The sequence below is a fragment of the Patagioenas fasciata genome, chromosome 35 (assembly GCF_037038585.1).
Source record: "Patagioenas fasciata isolate bPatFas1 chromosome 35, bPatFas1.hap1, whole genome shotgun sequence".
Lineage (NCBI taxonomy): Eukaryota > Metazoa > Chordata > Aves > Columbiformes > Columbidae > Patagioenas > Patagioenas fasciata.
In genome coordinates this window covers 3,495,038-3,511,778 of record NC_092554.1, presented here as the reverse complement: position 1 = coordinate 3,511,778, position 16,741 = coordinate 3,495,038, and the positions used below count along the sequence as shown (strand labels likewise).

The following is a 16,741-nucleotide window of genomic DNA, read 5'->3' as shown; positions in this document are numbered from 1 at the left end:
CGGCCCTTTCCGCCTGCACTCGGTCATTTCCGGAGCCGCTCGTCCGTGAATCCCCGACCCCATTACCCCGTGACCCCGAACCCGGAAGTGCTGCAATTTACCCAAAATGTCGAGAATTTGTTCACATTTATTCACCGTTTTTTCACCTTTTTGCGTGGTTTTTGTCCTTTTTCCCTCCTGGGGTTACACACGGGGGTCCTCGTTGGCTTTTGGGCCGCTGAGGGGGTTCCAAGACATAGGGGGTGACACAAGGGGGTCCCAGTTGGGGTCTGGGGGTCCCACGTTGTTGTGGGGAACTGGGGGAGTTTGGGGGGCTTGGGGGGCCCTGTCTGGGTACGGGGGGTCTGGGGGTCCCGTCTGGGATTATGGGGGTCTGGGGGGTCCCATCCTCTTGTAGAGGATCTGGGAGGACATGGGGGGTCCCAGTTGGGTTCCTTGGGGTCCCAACTTCTTGTGAGGACATGGGTGGGTTTGGGGGGTCTGGGGGTTCCCATCCCCTTGTAGGGGATCTGGGGGGACACAGGGGGTCCTGTCTTGGATTTTGGGGTCCTGGGGGGTCCCATCTGGGATTATGGGGGTCTGGGGGTTCCCATCCTCTTGTAGAGGATCTGGGGGGACATGGGGGGTCCCAGTTGGGTTTGGGGCTCCTGTCTGGGATTATGGGGGTCTGGGGGTTCCCATTCTCTTGTAGAGGATCTGGAAGGACATGGACGGACATGGGGGGTCCCAGTTGGGTTCCTTGGGGTCCCAACTTCTTGTAGGTACCTGGAGGAGTTTGGGGCAGTTTGGGTGGGTTCTGGGGGCTCCCACCTTGCACCGGGGGTCCCGTGCCCCCCCAGTCTCTACCGCTTGAAGCGGTAGGTGATGGGGAGCAGGAGCTTGCTCTTCTTGAGCGCCTGCACCTTCTGCAGGGTGTCGGGGTCGAGCGCCAGGAAGCAGCGGCGCGAGTACTCGAGGAGGCGCTCGCGGCGCGGGTCGAACGTCCCCACCTGCGCCAGCTTGTCCGGCGCCACCAGCGCCAGCTCGGCGATGGGCACGGTGAGCGCCACGGTGTTGCGGTCCACGCCGTGGTGGGCGAAGGCGCGGCTCATGCTCTGCACCCGCTGGAACGTGCGCAGGATGCGCTTGTAGCGCGAGAGCACCCCGTCCGCGTCGCGCACTGCGGGGACAGCGGGGACCGCGGCGCGTTGGGGGCGCTGGGGACAGCGCGGGTGGTGGGGGTGTTGGGGACAGCGGGGGTGTTGGGGACAATGGGGGTGTTGGGGGTGTTGGGGACAGTGGGGGTGGTGGGGACAATGGGGGTGGTGGGGACAGCGGGGGTGTTGGGGACAATGGGGGTGTTGGGGACAATGGGGGTGCTGGGGGTGTTGGGGACACTGTGGGTGTTGGGGACAGTGGGGGTCTTGGGGGTGTTGGGGGCGTTGGGGCTGTTGGGGGCGTTGGGGACAGTGGGGGTGTTGGGGACAGTGGGGGTGTTGGGGGTGTTGGGGACAATGGGGGTGTTGGGGGTGTTGGGGACAGCGGGGGTGTTGGGGACAATGGGGGTGTTGGGGACAATGGGGGTGCTGGGGGTGTTGGGGACACTGTGGGTGTTGGGGACAGTGGGGGTCTTGGGGGTGTTGGGGGCGTTGGGGCTGTTGGGGGCGTTGGGGACAGTGGGGGTGTTGGGGACAGCGGGGGTGTTGGGGACAGCGGGGGCGTTGGGGGCGTTGGGGACATTGGGGGTGTTGGGGACATTGGGGACATTGGGGGCAATGGGGACATTGGGGGCAATGGGGACAAGGGACAGAGGGCCAGGGGACACACAGGGTTTCCACACATCCCCAGTGTCCCCATGCCCCTGATGCCTCCAGTGTCCCCCTGTTCCCATGTCCCCAGTGTCCCCGGGTCCCCAATGCCCCCAGTGTCCCCAATGTCCCCCTGTCCCCAATGCCCCCAGTGTCCCCATGTCCCTGATGTCCCCAGTGTCCCCACATCCCCAGTGCCCCCGGTGTCCCCAATGTCCCCCTGTCCCCATGTCCCCAGTGTCCCCCTGTCCCCAATGCCCCCAGTGTCCCCATTGTCCCCCTGTCCCCAATGCCCCCAGTGTCCCCATTGTCCCCCTGTCCCCAGTGTCCCCACGTCCCCAATGCCCCCAGTGTCCCCACGTCCCCCGTCTGTCCCATCCCGCTCACCTCGCTGTCTCTCTCGTGTCCTGGGGACGCGTCCCCGGGGGGGTCGGGGTTGGTGGCGCCGCCGCTCGGTGTCCGCGGTGTCCCCGGTGTCCGCGGTGTCCCCGTTGTCCCCGTCGTCCGAGGGCCCCGGGGACGCGGTGACGCTGTCGGAGTCCGTGCCCTCCCAGGGGCCCCCCCGGCGCGCCGGAGCCTTCGAACGGGCCCCGCGGGGACCTGGGGACACCAGGGACATGGTGACACCAATGGCACCAGTGACACAGTGACACCAATGGCACTGGGACACCAGGGACACCAATGACACCGGGACACCAGGGACACGGTGACACCAATGGCACTGGGACACCAGGGACACGGTGACACCACTGACACCAATGGCACTGGGACACCAAGGACACGGTGACACCAATGGCACCAGGGACACCAGGGACACGGTGACACCAATGACACCGGGACACCAGGGACACGGTGACACCACTGGCACCAGGGACACAGTGACACCAATGGCACTGGGACACCAGGGACACGGTGACACCAATGACACCGGGACACCAGGGACACGGTGACACCAATGGCACTGGGACACCAAGGACGCAGTGACACCAATGGCACCAGGGACACGGTGACACCAATGGCACTGGGACACCAGGGACACGGTGACACCAATGACACCGGGACAACAGGGACACGGTGACACCAATGGCACTGGGACACCAGGGACACCAATGACACCGGGAAACCAGGGACACGGTGACACCAATGGCACTGGGACACCAGGGACACGGTGACACCAATGGCACTGGGACACCAAGGACGCAGTGACACCAATGGCACCAGGGACACGGTGACACCAATGGCACTGGGACACCAGGGACACGGTGACACCAATGACACCGGGACAACAGGGACACGGTGACACCAATGGCACTGGGACACCAGGGACACCAATGACACCGGGACACCAGGGACACGGTGACACCAATGGCACTGGGACACCAGTGACACCACTGTCCTATATCCCCCATGTCCCAAATAACCCCGCAATGTCCCCATGTCCCCAATATCCCAAATGTCCCCATGTCCCCCCATCACCCTGATCCCCCTCATATCCCCCATATCCCCCCTGTGTCCCCAATGTCCCCAGTGTCCCCAATGTCCCCATATCCCCAATATCCCCTGCATCTTCCCATTGTCCCCAATATCCCCCATGTCCCCAATATCCCTCATGTCCCCAGTAGCCCCCATGTGTCACTGTGTCCCCAAAACCCCCATGTCCCCCCATTGTCCCCAAACCCCCCGTTGTCCCCACTATCACCATGTCCCCAGTCCCCCCCATGTCTCCCCATTGTCCTCATTGTGCCCCTGTTGTCCCCAATCTCCGTGTCCCCAAACCCCCCATCTCCCCCCATTGTCCCCAATCCCCCCGTTGTCCCCATTGTCCCCCTGCTGTCCCCAGTGTCACCATGTCCCCAATCCCCCCCATGTCTCCCCATTATCCCAAACCCCCCATTGTCCCCAGTGTCCCCGTGCCCCCAACATCCCCCATGTCCCCATTGTCCCCAGTGTCACCGTGTTCCCAACACCCCCCATGTCTCCCCATTGTCCCCATGTCCCCATTCCCCCCATGTCCCCACTGTCCCCAGTGTCCCCGTGCCCCCAGCACCCCCATGTCCCCCCATTGTCCCGAACACCCGCCACGTCCCCGCTGTCCCCAGTGTCACCGTGTCCCCGCTGGGTGACGAAGGCCTCCAGCTGCCTCCTCAGGAAATCTCGCTCCTCCTCCAGCTCCTCCACGCGGCGCTGGAGCCACGAGCAGCGCGCCAGGGCCACCTGCAGCCCTGGGGACGTGGGGACACCATGGGGACGTGGGGACTTGGGGACACCATGGGGACAGGGGGACTTGGGGACACCATGGGGACGTGGGGACATTGAGGACACCATGGGGACAGGGGGACTTGGGGACACCATGGGGACGTGGGGACTTGGGGACACCATGGGGACGTGGGGACATTGGGGACACCATGGGGACAGGGGGACTTGGGGACACCATGGGGACAGGGGGACTTGGGGACATCATGGGGACGTGGGGACTTGGGGACACCATGGGGACGTGGGGACATTGGGGACACCATGGGGACAGGGGGACTTGGGGACACCATGGGGACGTGGGGACATTGAGGACACCATGGGGACAGGGGGACTTGGGGACACCATGGGGACATGGGGGACATTGAGGACACCATGGGGACAGGGGGACATCAGGGCCACCTGCAGCCCTGGGGACATGGGGACACCATGGGGACGTGGGGACTTGGGGACACCATGGGGACGTGGGGACTTGGGGACACCATGGGGACAGGGGGACTTGGGGACATCATGGGGACGTGGGGACTTGGGGACACCATGGGGACAGGGGGGACATTGAGGACACCATGGGGACAGGGGGACTTGGGGACACCATGGGGACAGGGGGACAGGGGGGACATTGAGGACACCATGGGGACATGAGGACATTGGGGACACCGTGGGGACAGGGGGACATCTGCAGCCCTGGGGACCTTGGGGACACCATGGGGACATGGGGGACATTGGGGACACCATGGGGACAGGGGGACTTGGGGACACCATGGGGACAGGGGGACTTGGGGACACCATGGGGACGTGGGGACATCGGGGACACCATGGGGACATTGGGGACACCATGGGGACAGGGGGACTTGGGGACACCATGGGGACAGGGGGGACATTGGGGACACCATGGGGACAGGGGGATGTGGGGACATTGGGGACACCATGGGGACATGGGGACATTGAGGACACCATGGGGACAGGGGGACATTGGGGACACCATGGGGACATGGGGGACATTGGGGACACCATGGGGACAGGGGGACTTGGGGACACCATGGGGACAAGGGGACAGGGGGGACACCATGGGGACAGGGGGACATTGGGGACACCATGGGGACAGGGGGACTTGGGGACACCATGGGGACAGGGGGACATTGGGGACACCATGGGGACGTGGGGACATTGGGGACACCATGGGGACAGGGGGACAGGGGGGACACCATGGGGACAGGGGGATGTGGGGACATTGGGGACACCATGGGGACAGGGGGACACCTGCAGCCCTGGGGACACTGGGGACACCATGGGGACATCAGTGGGGACATGGGGACAGGCACCAGGACCCAGGCACACGGGACGCCCTCCCCCTCCAAAAAGGGACCCAGGTGTTCGGGCCCTCCCCACCCCCCACCCCAAAAAAGGGACCCAGGTGTTCGGGCCTCCCCCCCTCCCACCCCAAAAAAGGGACCCAGGTGTTCGGGCCCCCCCCCTCCCCACCCCCAAAGAGGGACCCAGGTGGCCGGGACCCCCCCCCCCCACCCCCAAAGAGGGACCCGGGCGTCCGAGCGCCCCCTCCCCCACCTTCGTATCCGCTCGGGGGGGCCCCGAAGCCGCAGCAGAGGGGGGGGTCGCGGTGGGGGAGGGGCTGCTCCGGGGGGGGCGGCGGATCCGAGGCCTCTTCGTCCTTTTTCACTGGGGGGGGGGACACGGGGGGGGTCACAATGTCCCCAAACCCCCCTGACCCCCCCACCCCTCCCCCCATGGCCCTGCCCCCCACAGCGTGTCCCCCCCCTCCCCAAATGTCCCTTGTCCCCCCCCCCCGTACCTGTTCGGCGACGCCGCTCGGCCATAGCGGGGACCTGGGGGGCACACACGGGGGGGTCATTGGGGACCCCCCCAAAATAGGGACCCCCCCTCCCCAAACCCCGGGGACCCCCCAGAAAACGGGACCGCCCCCCAGAAAATGGCGGGTCGGGGGGGGCCTATGGGGGGGGGTGGATTGGGGGGACTCCCTATTATTTGGGGGGGGGGGTCCCTGTTTTGGGGGGGTCCGTATTTTGGGGGGGTCCCTGTTCAGGGGGCCGCGCTCACCCCGCTCCGCGCCCGCCGCAGCGGCCCCGCCCGCGCAGGGACCGTCGCCAAAAACCCAGCGGGGGGGTCGCGACAGCGAAACGGCGACACCGCTGGGGGACAGCGGGGGGACTCCCCAATCCGCCCCCCCCCCAAATAATTCCGCCCCCCCCCTCCTTTTTTGCACCCGCACCCCAAAAACAGCCACCCCCCCCCCCCCCCACCTCCAGCCCCGGGGGTGTTTTTCGGCTGCGCTGCGGGGCGGGAGTTTCGCGACGCTCCCTGAGGCGCCGCCCGCCCCCGCGCTTGGGCGCAGGGACCGGGGCGAAATTCCGAGGGCGGGGGAAAAGCGAAGGAGGGAAAGGCGGCGCCTGGGGGGCGTCGCCAAAGAGCCAACCGTGAGCGGAGGCGAAAACCCCCCCCCACCCCACCCCCCCCCGTGTGGGCGGGGAGCGGTTTTGGGGGATTTTCTCGGGGTGGGGGGGACACAGATGGGGGGGTTGGGGGGGGCACATTCACCAGCCCCGCGTCCCCCCCGTGGGGCGCGCTGGGCTGGTTGGGGGGGGTAGGAACCGGTCTACACGCGGCGTTTCCCCCCGGACGCCAAACGCTGCGACACCGGCGCGGACCGACCCCCCGGACCCCCCCGGCCGGTTCCCCCCCCCCAAAACCGGGCCCGGGGACCCGGACACCCCCCCCCCCCCCCAACCGGAGACGCCGCGACGCGATCGGGGCCCCATGAAGGGCCCGCGGGGGGACCCGGGGCGCGGAGGCGCCGGGAGGTAACGGGGGGACGGGACCCCCGGGGCTGCCCCATAGCCCGGGGGACCCAGGCGGCCGGGACCCCCATAACCCCCCCTACCCTGGGACCCACGTATCCGCCCCCACTGGGAACCCAGGCGTCCGGCCCCTCCCTCCGTAACCCCCCCATATCCCCGGGGACCCAGGCGTCCGGGACCCCCATAACCCCCATAGCCCCAGGGACCCAGGCGTCCGGGACCCCCATAACCCCCCATAGCCCCAGGGACCCAGGCGTCCGGGACCCCCCTAACCCCCCCCCCATATCCCCGGGGACCCAGGCGTCCGGGACCCCCATAACGCCCCATAGCCCCGGGGACCCAGGCATCCGGGACCCCCATAACCCCCCATAGCCCCAGGGACCCAGGCGTCCGGGACCCCCCTAACCCCCCCCCCATATCCCCGGGGACCCAGGCGTCCGGGACCCCCATAACCCCCCATAGCCCCGGGGACCCAGGCGTCCGGGACCCCCATAACCCCTCATAGCCCCGGGGACCCAGGCGTCCGGGACCCCCATAACCCCCCATAGCCCCGGGGACCCAGGCGTCCGGGACCCCCATAACCCCCCATAGCCCCGGGGACCCAGGCGTCCGGGACCCCCATAACCCCCCTCCTCTCCCCACAGCCGCCCGTCCCCCCCCCGCACCCGCTACCTCCTGATCGACACCCAGGGGGTTCCCTACACGGTGCTGGTGGCCGAGCCCGGGGGGACAACGGTGACACCGGAGACCTGGGACAGCAGCACGACGGGGACACCGGGGACATGGGACAGCACCACAACGGGGACACCGGGGACCCGCGACACCAACAGGACAACGACAGCAACACCGGGGACCCACAGCCCAACCGTGACCACGGCCACGATGACACCGGGGACCCGCGATGCCACCATGACAATGACAATGACATTGGGGACCCGCGATGCCACCGTGACCATGACAATGCCACCGGGGACCCCCAACACCAATGTGATGACAACGACGAGGACGCCACCCCCAGGGACCCATAACCCAATGGTGACCGCGCCGCCAATGCCACCGGGGACATGTGATGCCACCACCACGCCACCCATGCCACCGGGGGGCTGTGATGTCACCACCATGATGCTGATGCCACCGGGGAGCTGTGACGCCACCACCATGACACCAATGCCACCAGGGGGCTGTGACGCCACCACCACGATGCCAATGCCACCGGGGGGCTGTGATGTCACCACCGTGCCACCGATGCCACTGGGGACCCGTGACGCCGTCACCACGATGCTGATGCCACCAGGGACCTGTGACACCGCCACCGTGCCACCCATGCCACCGGGGACCCGTGACGCCGCCACCACGACACCGATGCCACCGGGGGGCTGTGACACCACCACCACGACACCGATGCCACCGGGGGGCTGTGACGCCGCCACCGTGTCCCCGCCGTCCCCGGGGCCGCGTCCCCGGCGCTGTCCCTTCGCGTGCGCCGTGTGCGGCCGCGCGTTCGCGTACCTGTCCTACCTGCGGCGCCACAGCATCAGCCACTCGCCGCTGAAGCCGCACGTGTGCCGGGCGTGCGGGAAGGGCTTCAAGCGCCCGTCGCACCTGGAGCGGCACCGGCGCACGCACCGGGCCCGGCCCGGCCCCCGCGGCCTCCGGCGCGGCCACCGCGAGGCGGGGGAGGGGGCGGCGGCGTGGCCGCGCTGCCCGCTGAGGGTGGGGGAGGGGGACGCGGCCAGGAGGAGGAGGGGGGGGAAGGGGGAGGGGAGGGGGGCGGGGATGTGAGGGGGGGTGGGGGAGGGAGGGAGGGGCTGTGGGGGTCAATTGAGGAGGGGTGGTGGCCATGGGGGTCATTGTGGGGACGTGGTGGCCATGGGGGTCAACCAAGAAGAGTTGGTGGCCATGGGGGTCAACCATGGAGAGTTGGTGGCCATGGGGGTCATCATGGAGAGTTGGTGGCCATGGGGGTCAACCAAGAAGAGTTGGTGGCCATGGGGGTCACCATGGGGACATGGTGGCCATGAGGGTCAACCAAGAAGAGTTGGTGGCCATAGGGGTCACCATGGGGATGTGGTGGCCTTGGGGGTCATCACGGGGACGTGGTGGCCATGGGGGTCAACCAAGAAGAGTTGGTGGCCATGGGGGTCAACCATGGAGAGTTGGTGGCCATGGGGGTCATCATGGGGAGATGGTGGCCATGGGGGTCATTGCAGGGAGATGGTGGCCATGGGAGTCAACCATAGAGAGTTGGTGCCCATGGGGCTCATCACGGGGACACGTTGGCCATGGGGGTCACCTCGAGGCCCAGGGCTGGGGACACGGAGGCCTCGTGGCTCCCGGTGCCGCCGGTGCCGCCGCTGCCCCTCCCCCGGTCCCGCGCGACGTCGTTGGGTTGGGGCTGTTTTGTAATTATTCCAATTAAAATCTGCAGGGTTGGTTTTTCTCGTTGGGTCGTTCGGGTTGGTGACGGCCCCAAAAGCAGCGGCCAATGGGGAACGGGCACCTGAGGACCACGCCCCCCCCCCCCATCCCATTGGCTGTTCAACCATTGACCAACCATCAACTAACTAATCAACCCACCCATTGACCAACCAGCCCACTTATAACCCAACTAATCAATCCAACAACCAACCAACCCACCCATTGACCAACCAACCCACCCATTGACCAACCAACCAACCCACTGACCAACCAACCAACCCATGGTCCAACCAACCAACCCATTGACCAGCCAACCCACCCATTGACCAACCAACCCACCCATTGACCAACCAACCAACCCATTGACCAACCAACCCACCCATTGACCAACCAACCCACCCATCGACCAACCAACCCATTAACCAACCAATGAATTAATGAACTAATCAACCCACCCATCGACCAACCAACCAACCCATGGTCCAACCAATCCGTCAACCAACCAACCAATTAACCAATCAACCCACCCATCAACCAACCCACCCATCGACCAGCCAACCCATTAACCGAAGAATTAACCAACCAACCAATTAACCAATCAACCCACCCATCAACCAACCCACCCATCGACCAACCAACCCATTAACCGAAGAATTAACCAACCAACCAATTAACTGATCAACCCACCCATCAACCAATGAACTAACCCACCCACCTATTAACCAACCAACCCATCAACCAACCAACCAACCCATGGTCCAACCAACCCATCAACCAACCAACCAATTAACCAACCAACCAGTTAACTCATCAACCAACCATCAACCAACCAACCAACCCATCACCCAACCAACCAACCCACTGACCACCCAACCAACCCCCCCATTGGCCACCCCCCCGGCCCCTCCCCCACCACGCAGGCCCCTCCCCCACCACGCAGGCCCCTCCCCCGCTCGCATCCACACTTTAATGCCGGACCTTGTTCTGTACACCCGGCCCCGCCCCGGCCCCGCCCACCCCGGCCCCGCCCACCCCCCCGAGGGGCGGGGCCACCCCTCCCGCTTCGGGGCCCCTTCACACAGCAACGGGGGCGGGGTTTGCGGGGGCCGTGGGGGGGACCCAGGCGTCCGGGGGGCACGGGGGGTGTCCGTGTGTCCGTGTGTCCGTTGGGCCGCGTCCCGTGGCACCAAACCGGCTGCTTTGAGCTTCTCTGAACCACGATTGGCCACGTTGGGGTTTTCTGCACCAAAACGAGTCACGGTGACCTTTGCTGAACCACAATGGGCCACATGGGCCTTGGTTGAACCACAACGACCCACGGTGACCTCCGTTGCACCAAAACGAGCCGTTCTGAGCTTCAATGAACCAAAACGAGCTGTTCTGAGCGTCATTGAACCACCATGGGCCACGTTGACCGTCGCTGCACCAAAACGAGGTATTTTCAACTTCGTTGCACCAAAACGAGCCACGTTGACCTTCGTTGAACCAAAACGAGCTTGTTTGACCTTCGTTGAACAAAACGAGCCGTTCTGAGCCTTGTTGAACCATGATGGGCCACGTTGACCATCGTTGCACCAAAACGAGCCGTTCCGAGCCTTGTTGCACCAAAATGAGCCACAATGACCTTCGTTGAACCACAATGGGGCACGTTGGCCTTTGTTGCACCAAAACGAGCCGTTCTGAGCGTCACTGAACCAAAACAAGTTACGTTGACCATCGCTGAACCAAAACGAGCTGGTTTGAGCTTCATTGAACCACAACGACGACCTTCGTTGCACCAAAACGAGCCGTTCTGAGCCTTGTTGAACCACAATGGGCCACGCTGATGTTCATTGCACCAAAATGAGCCGGTTTGAGCTTCATTGAACCACAACGACCCACGTTGACCTTTGCTGCACCAAAACGAGCCGTTCTGAGCTTCGTTGAACCAAAACGAGCCGTTCTGAGCCTTGTTGAACCACGATGGGCCACGTTGACCATTGTTGACCCAAAACGAGCCGTTCTGAGCTTCATTGAACCACAACGACCCACGTTGACCCTCGTTGAACCACGATGACCAACACTGACCTTCGTTGCACCGAAACGAGCCGCCCCGAGCCCCATTGCACCGAAACGAGCCGTCCTGAGCCCCATCGCACCAAAACGAGCCATTCTGAGCCCCATCGCACCGAAACGAGCCGCCCCGAGCTCCGCCGCCCCCGTCACCCCCCTCGTCCCCTCCCCCCCACCTCACAGCCCCGCCCCCTCCCCCCGGCGCCCCCTCCCCGCCCCGGCGTGCGCGCGCTGGTGCCGCAGGATGGACGAGAGGTAGAAGAAGCTCTTTCCGCAGCGCTCGCAGCGGTAGACGCGCTCGCCCAGGTGCCCGCGCCGGTGCTCCAGGAGGTTGGAGCGGTAGCGGAAGCTCTTGCCGCAGGTCTGGCAGCGCCGGGGCCGCGGCGCCGCGTGGAGCCGCTGGTGCTCGGCCAGGCCGGAGGATTGGGCGAAGCGCTTGGCGCACAGGGCGCAGCGATAGGCGCGCTCGCCGGTGTGCACCACCTTGTGCTGCCGCAGGCACCAGGAGCGCAGGAACCCGCGGCCGCAGACGCCGCAGCGGAACGGGCGCCCCTCGCCGTGGCAGCGCTGGTGCCGCAGCAGCAGCGCCGCCTCCCAGAAGCGCTTCCCGCACACGGAGCAGCCGAAGTGGCGCTTGCGGAGGTGCCGGCGCCGGTGCAGGAGGAGGTCGTAGGCGCCGGCGAAGCGGCGGCCGCACACGGCGCAGCCCAGCGCGCGCCGCACCAGGTGCACGTACTTGTGGGTCACCAGCGCCAGGAAGTGCTTGAAGGTCTGGCCGCAGGTGCCGCAGGGGAAGCGCTCGCCGCTCGGCACCACCGGCGGCTCCTCGGGCGCCGCGCTCTCCGGGGGCGGCGGAGCCGGCGCCGGCGCCGCCTCGGGGGCGGTTTGGTGCGCCAGCTTGTGCCACATGAGGTTCTCGATGAAGCCGAAGGCTTTGCCGCAGGCGTCGCAGCCGTACGGCCGCTCGCCCGCGTGCGCCTCCTTGTGGCTGAGCGCGCGCAGCAGGTCCGGGAAGCGCTCGCCGCACTCGCCGCAGCCGTAGCCGAGCTCGGGGGGCGGCGCCGGCGCGGGGTCCGGGCCCCCGAAGCCGCAGGGCAGCGGGAGCCGGTGGATCTGCTTGTGGCGCGTGAGGCTCTGGGGGTAGCCGAAGGTTTTGCCGCAGAGCTCGCAGCGGTAGGGGCGCTCGCGCGTGTGCACCACGTGGTGCTTGCTGAGGTGGAAGGACTCGCGGAAGCGCTTCCCGCACACGGCGCACTGGTGCGGCTTCTCGCCCGTGTGGATGCGCTGGTGCCGCTTCAGCGTCTCGCGCCGCCCGAACGCGCGGCCGCAGGTCCCGCAGCCGAAGCTGCGCCCCGGCGCGGCCGTCGCGGCGTCGCCCGCCTTTGGCGCGGTGCCGGGGGGGTCGCCGAGCTTCCCCGGCGCTGGCTTGGAGAAGGCGCCGGTCGCGTCGCCGGGTTTCCCCGCCATCAAGGCGAAGCTGCCGACGACGTCGTTCGGCTTCAGGAAGGTCCCGGTGACGTCGTTCGGCTTCCCCAATGTCACCAAGAAGCCACCGACGACGTCGTTCGGCTTCGGGAAGGCGCCGGCGATGTCGTTGGGCTTCAATAAACCACCGATGATGTCGCTGGGCTTCAATAACCCACTGATGATGTCGTTGGGCTTCAATAAACCACTGGTGATGTCGTTGGGTCTTAATAACCCACCGGTGATGTCGTTGGGCTTTAACAACCCGCCGGTGACGTCGCTGGGCTTCAGGAAGGCACCGGTGACGTCGCCGCTCTTGGCGTCCCCTTCCAACGCGGCGTAGACGCCGGCAAAGCCCCTGGGGCCGCCGGAACCCGCCGTCCCCGCCGCGGCGGCGCCCTTGGGCCCGGCGTGGACCTGCCGGTGGCGCAGGAGGCTCTGTGGGGCGGCGTAGGCCTTGCCGCAGGCCTCGCACTTGTAGCGGGGCCGCTGGCCGGTGTGGGCGCTCTGGTGGCGCAGCAGGTACGCGGGGTCGCGGAACTCCTTGCCGCAGACGGGGCACGGCACGCGCCGGCGCCCCCCGGCGTGCGTCTTGACGTGGCGCGTGAGGCTCTCGCGGCGGTTGAAGCTCTTGGCGCACACGGCGCAGGCGAACGGCTTCTCGCCCGTGTGGATGATCTGGTGCTGGTGGAGGTGACTCGGCTTCTTGAAGACCTTCCAGCACAGCGGGCAGGAGAAGGGGCCGTCGGCGGGCGGCGCGGCGCGGGGGGCGGCGCCGTTGGGCGCTGGGGCGAGCCCGGTCAACGGGTGGGCGCAGTTGGGCGTTGGGTTGGCGCCGTTGGGCGGCACGTTGACCACGGTCAATGGGTTGATGCCGTTGGGTGCCGCGTTGACCCCGCCCGTCAATGGGTTGATGCCGTTCGGTGCCGCGTTGACCCCAGTCAAGGGGTTGACGCCGTTGGGTGTTGGGTTGGCCCCGTTGGGTGCCACGTTGGCCCCAGTCAACGTGTTGGGCCCTTGGTTGACCGCGTTGGGTCCTTGGTTGACCCCACTCAACGCATTGACCCCATTGGGTCCTTGGTTGACACCATTTGGTCCTTGGTTGACCCCGTTGGGTCCTTGCTTGACCCCAGTCAATGTGTTGACTCCACTGGCTCCTTGGTTGACACCATTGAGTCCTTGGTTGACCCCACTCAATGCATTGACCTCGTTGGGTCCTTGGTTGACTCCATGAGGTCCTTGGTTGACCCCAGTCAATGTGTTGGCCTCACTGAGTCCTTGGCTGACCCCATCGGCTCCTGGGTTGACACCGCTGGCTCCTGGGTTGACCCCACTCAACACATTGACCCCATTAGGTCCTTGGTTGACACCGTTGGCTCCATGGTTGACCCCATTAGGTCCTTGGTTCACCCCACTGAGTCCTTGGTTCACTCCGTTGGCTCCTGGGTTGACCCCATTAGGTCCTTGGTTGACCCCACTGAGTCCTCGGTTCACCCCGTTAGGTCCTTGGTTGCCACCATTAGGTCCTTGGTTGACCCCACTCAACGCGTTGACCCCGTTGGGTCCCTGGTTGACTCCATTGGTTCCTTGGTTGACCCCATTGGCTCCCTGGTTGACCCCACTCACCGCGTTGACGCCATTGGGTCCCTGGTTGACTCCATTGGTTCCCTGGTTGACCCCAGCGGCTCCCTGGTTGACTCCCTGAGTTCCCTGGTTGACCCCGCTCACCGTGTTGACCCCATTAGGTCCTTGGTTGACCATGTTGGCTCCTTGGTTGACCCCGTTGGGTCCCTGGTTGACCCCACTCACCGCGTTGACCCCATTAAGTCCTTGGTTGACCCCGTCGGGTGCCTGGTTGACCCCACTCACCGCGTTGACCCCGCCGGCGGTGCCGTCGTCGCCGTGCTGGCGGTGGCAGCGCCGGTGGCGCACGAGGCTGGAGACGTGGTTGTAGGCGCGGCCGCAGGCGCCGCAGCGGTGGGGCCGCTCGCCCGCGTGCGCCAGGACGTGCCGCGCCAGCTGCGCCGACTGCGCGAAGCTCTTGGGGCAGACGCCGCAGGGGAAGCGCCGCTCCACCAGGCACCGCAGCCGCCGCAGGCACCCGCGCCCCGGCGCCTCCTGCTGGCCCGGCGGCGCCACCGGCGCCGCGCCGCCCCCTCTTTTCACCCCCCCAAACAGGTGCTGGTGGCCGGAAAGGTCCACGACGCCCCATTGCGGGGGGGGGAAGGCGGCGGTTTCAAAGACGGGCTGCGCCGCGGGGCCGGGGGGGGCGGGGTAAAGCCCCCCCCCGCTCGGCGCCCCTCCCCCGCCGTCGTGTTTTTTGGGGGAGGGGGCGGCGCTCTCGGCTTTGAAATCTTTGTGTTTGGGGTGGGGGTGGCGATCGAATTGGGGCGGGGGGGGCGGGGGGGGGGAAGTCGAAGTGGGGGGGGGCGCCGGGGGGGCAGGGTAAGGGGGGGGGCAGCGTTTTGGGGTCCCCCCCCCCCCCGTAGGCGTCGGGGGGGTCGAAGCGCTGGTGGGTGAGGAAGTCGAGGAAGTCGAAGGGGTAGGGCTGGAAATGCACGGAGTCGTCGGCGGCCGGGGGGGCGTCCATGGCGGGGGCTCCTGGGGGCACGAGAAGGGGTCAGGGGGTCCTGGGGGGGTCCTGGGGGGGGGTTTGGGGTCCCCTTGGGGTTTTGGGGGGGTTTAGGGGGCAAAAGGGGCCAAAATTGGGGATTTTGGGGGCACCTTTGGGGGCTTTAGGGGAGGACGGGGGGGGGTTTGGGGTCCCCTTAATATTTGGGGGGGAGGGGTTTAGACCATAGCAGGGGCCTGGGGGGGTTTTGGGGTCCCCTTGGGGTTTTGGGGGGGTTGAGGGGGCAAAATGGGCCAAAATTGGGGATTTTGGGGTCCCCTTTGGGAGGGTTTAGGGGAGGACAAGGGGGGGGTTTGGGGTCCCCTTAATATTTGGGGGGGGTTGGGGTCTGGGGGGGGTCCCTGTGGGGGGCATTGGGGTCCCCTTGGGGTTTTGGGGGGGACCCTGGTGGGGGGAAATTGGGGACAAATGGCCCTAAATTGGAGATTTTGGGGTCCCCTTTGGGGGCTTTAGGGGAGGACAAGGGGGGGGTTTTGGGGTCCCCTTAATGTTTGGGGGGCGATTTTGGGGTCTGGGGGGGGTCCCTGTGGGGGGCATTGGGGTCCCCTTGGGGTTTTGGGGGGGCCCTGGAGGGGGAAAATTGGGGACAAATGGCCCAAAATGGGGGATTTTGGGGTCCCCTTGGGGTTTTTAATTGGGGGGCGGGGGGGGTCCCTTGGGGTGGATTTTGGGGTCTCCTTAATTGGGGGGGGGGGGGGGGGGGGGCTTAAGCCCGGGGGGGTCGGGGGGGCCCTGGGGGGGAGGTGGGGTCCCTCTGGGGTTTTTTGGGGGGTTCTGAGGGGGGAATGGAGGGAAAACACCCAAAAAATGAATGGGGGGGGGGAAATTGGGGTCCCGTTAATTCCTTGAGGGGGGTCCGGGGGGGTCACTCACCTGGGGAAGTCCGGGCGCGTTTTCTGGGGTCCCCGGGGGGGTTTTTTGGGGCCTCCCCGGAGCCCCCGCACGATCGGGCCGAGCGGCCGCGCCGGAACCGGAAGTTCCCCCCACCCCCCCCCGCCCCGCCCCACAGGGCTTTGCGAAAGGACCCAGGCGTCCGGGAATTGAGGGGGGGGCACTAAGACACCCCCCCCACCCCCGTAGGGATCCCCCCGAACGGGACGGGCACGAGAATGGGGGGAAAAACGGGGAAAACGGCGTTGCCCGGATCAAAGATGGCGCCGCGGCGGCGACAGCGCCTCCGGCCAAGATGGCGGCGGCTGCGCCGCAACCGGCAGAGAGACAAGATGGCGGCGGCTGCCCTCAGCCAAGATGGCGCCCGAGGGGGTGGGGGAGTGTTGCCCGCTTCCGGAATGGCGGCCGGGGCC

The 16,741-nt window shown here is 66.5% G+C and overlaps 3 protein-coding genes across 5 annotated transcripts; 1 reads left to right on the top strand and 2 right to left on the bottom strand.

The window, feature by feature from the left end:
- Nucleotides 1–548: 548 nt before the first annotated feature.
- Nucleotides 549–6,711, bottom strand: CCDC106 (coiled-coil domain containing 106). 3 transcript variants are annotated; one of them, XM_071801141.1, is made up of 6 exons: nt 6,317–6,700; nt 5,848–5,881; nt 5,604–5,714; nt 3,893–4,009; nt 2,175–2,387; nt 549–1,103 (listed from the first exon to the last, which is right to left on the bottom strand). In XM_071801141.1, the coding sequence occupies exons 1-6, from the start codon at nt 6,605–6,607 to the stop codon at nt 658–660; spliced, it is 1,212 nt and encodes a 403-aa protein (XP_071657242.1). In that variant the 5' UTR covers nt 6,608–6,700; the 3' UTR covers nt 549–657. The 3 variants fall into 3 exon arrangements, with proteins under 3 accessions (XP_071657242.1, XP_071657243.1, XP_071657244.1); XM_071801143.1 differs by having other exon boundaries at nt 705–1,159; nt 6,317–6,705; XM_071801142.1 differs by lacking the exon at nt 3,893–4,009 and having other exon boundaries at nt 6,317–6,711.
- A 78-nt stretch (nt 6,712–6,789) lies between these two features.
- On the top strand, nt 6,790–10,259 carry LOC139826115 (uncharacterized). The gene is made up of 4 exons (XM_071801067.1): nt 6,790–6,874; nt 7,516–7,727; nt 7,770–8,584; nt 10,230–10,259. Exons 1-4 carry the CDS (start codon nt 6,831–6,833, stop codon nt 10,257–10,259), a joined length of 1,101 nt encoding a protein of 366 aa, XP_071657168.1. The 5' UTR covers nt 6,790–6,830.
- Nucleotides 10,260–11,498: 1,239 nt separating this feature from the next.
- On the bottom strand, nt 11,499–16,406 carry ZNF865 (zinc finger protein 865). Its single transcript, XM_065859629.2, is given in 3 exon segments — nt 11,499–15,298; nt 15,300–15,406; nt 16,311–16,406. Coding segments are annotated over 2 exon segments (3,876 nt in total). The 5' UTR covers nt 15,396–15,406; nt 16,311–16,406; the 3' UTR covers nt 11,499–11,518.
- Between the last annotated feature and the right edge of the window lie 335 nt (nt 16,407–16,741).

Coding starts and splice junctions, on each gene's coding strand:
- LOC139826115 (XM_071801067.1), top strand. CDS start 6,831: ATGAAGGGCCCGCGGGGGGACCCGGGGCGCGGAGGCGCCGGGAG. Junction 6,875..7,515: donor GGGCGCGGAGGCGCCGGGAG/GTAACGGGGGGA, acceptor CTCTCCCCACAG/CCGCCCGTCCCCCCCCCGCA. Junction 7,728..7,769: donor GACAGCAACACCGGGGACCC/ACAGCCCAACCG, acceptor CACCGGGGACCC/GCGATGCCACCATGACAATG.
- CCDC106 (XM_071801141.1), bottom strand. CDS start 6,607: ATGTGCCCCCCCCAACCCCCCCATCTGTGTCCCCCCCACCCCGAGAAA. Junction 5,715..5,847: donor CGAGCGGCGTCGCCGAACAG/GTACGGGGGGGG, acceptor CCCCCCCCCCAG/TGAAAAAGGACGAAGAGGCC. Junction 4,010..5,603: donor CCCCCCGAGCGGATACGAAG/GTGGGGGAGGGG, acceptor CCACGTCCCCAG/GGCTGCAGGTGGCCCTGGCG.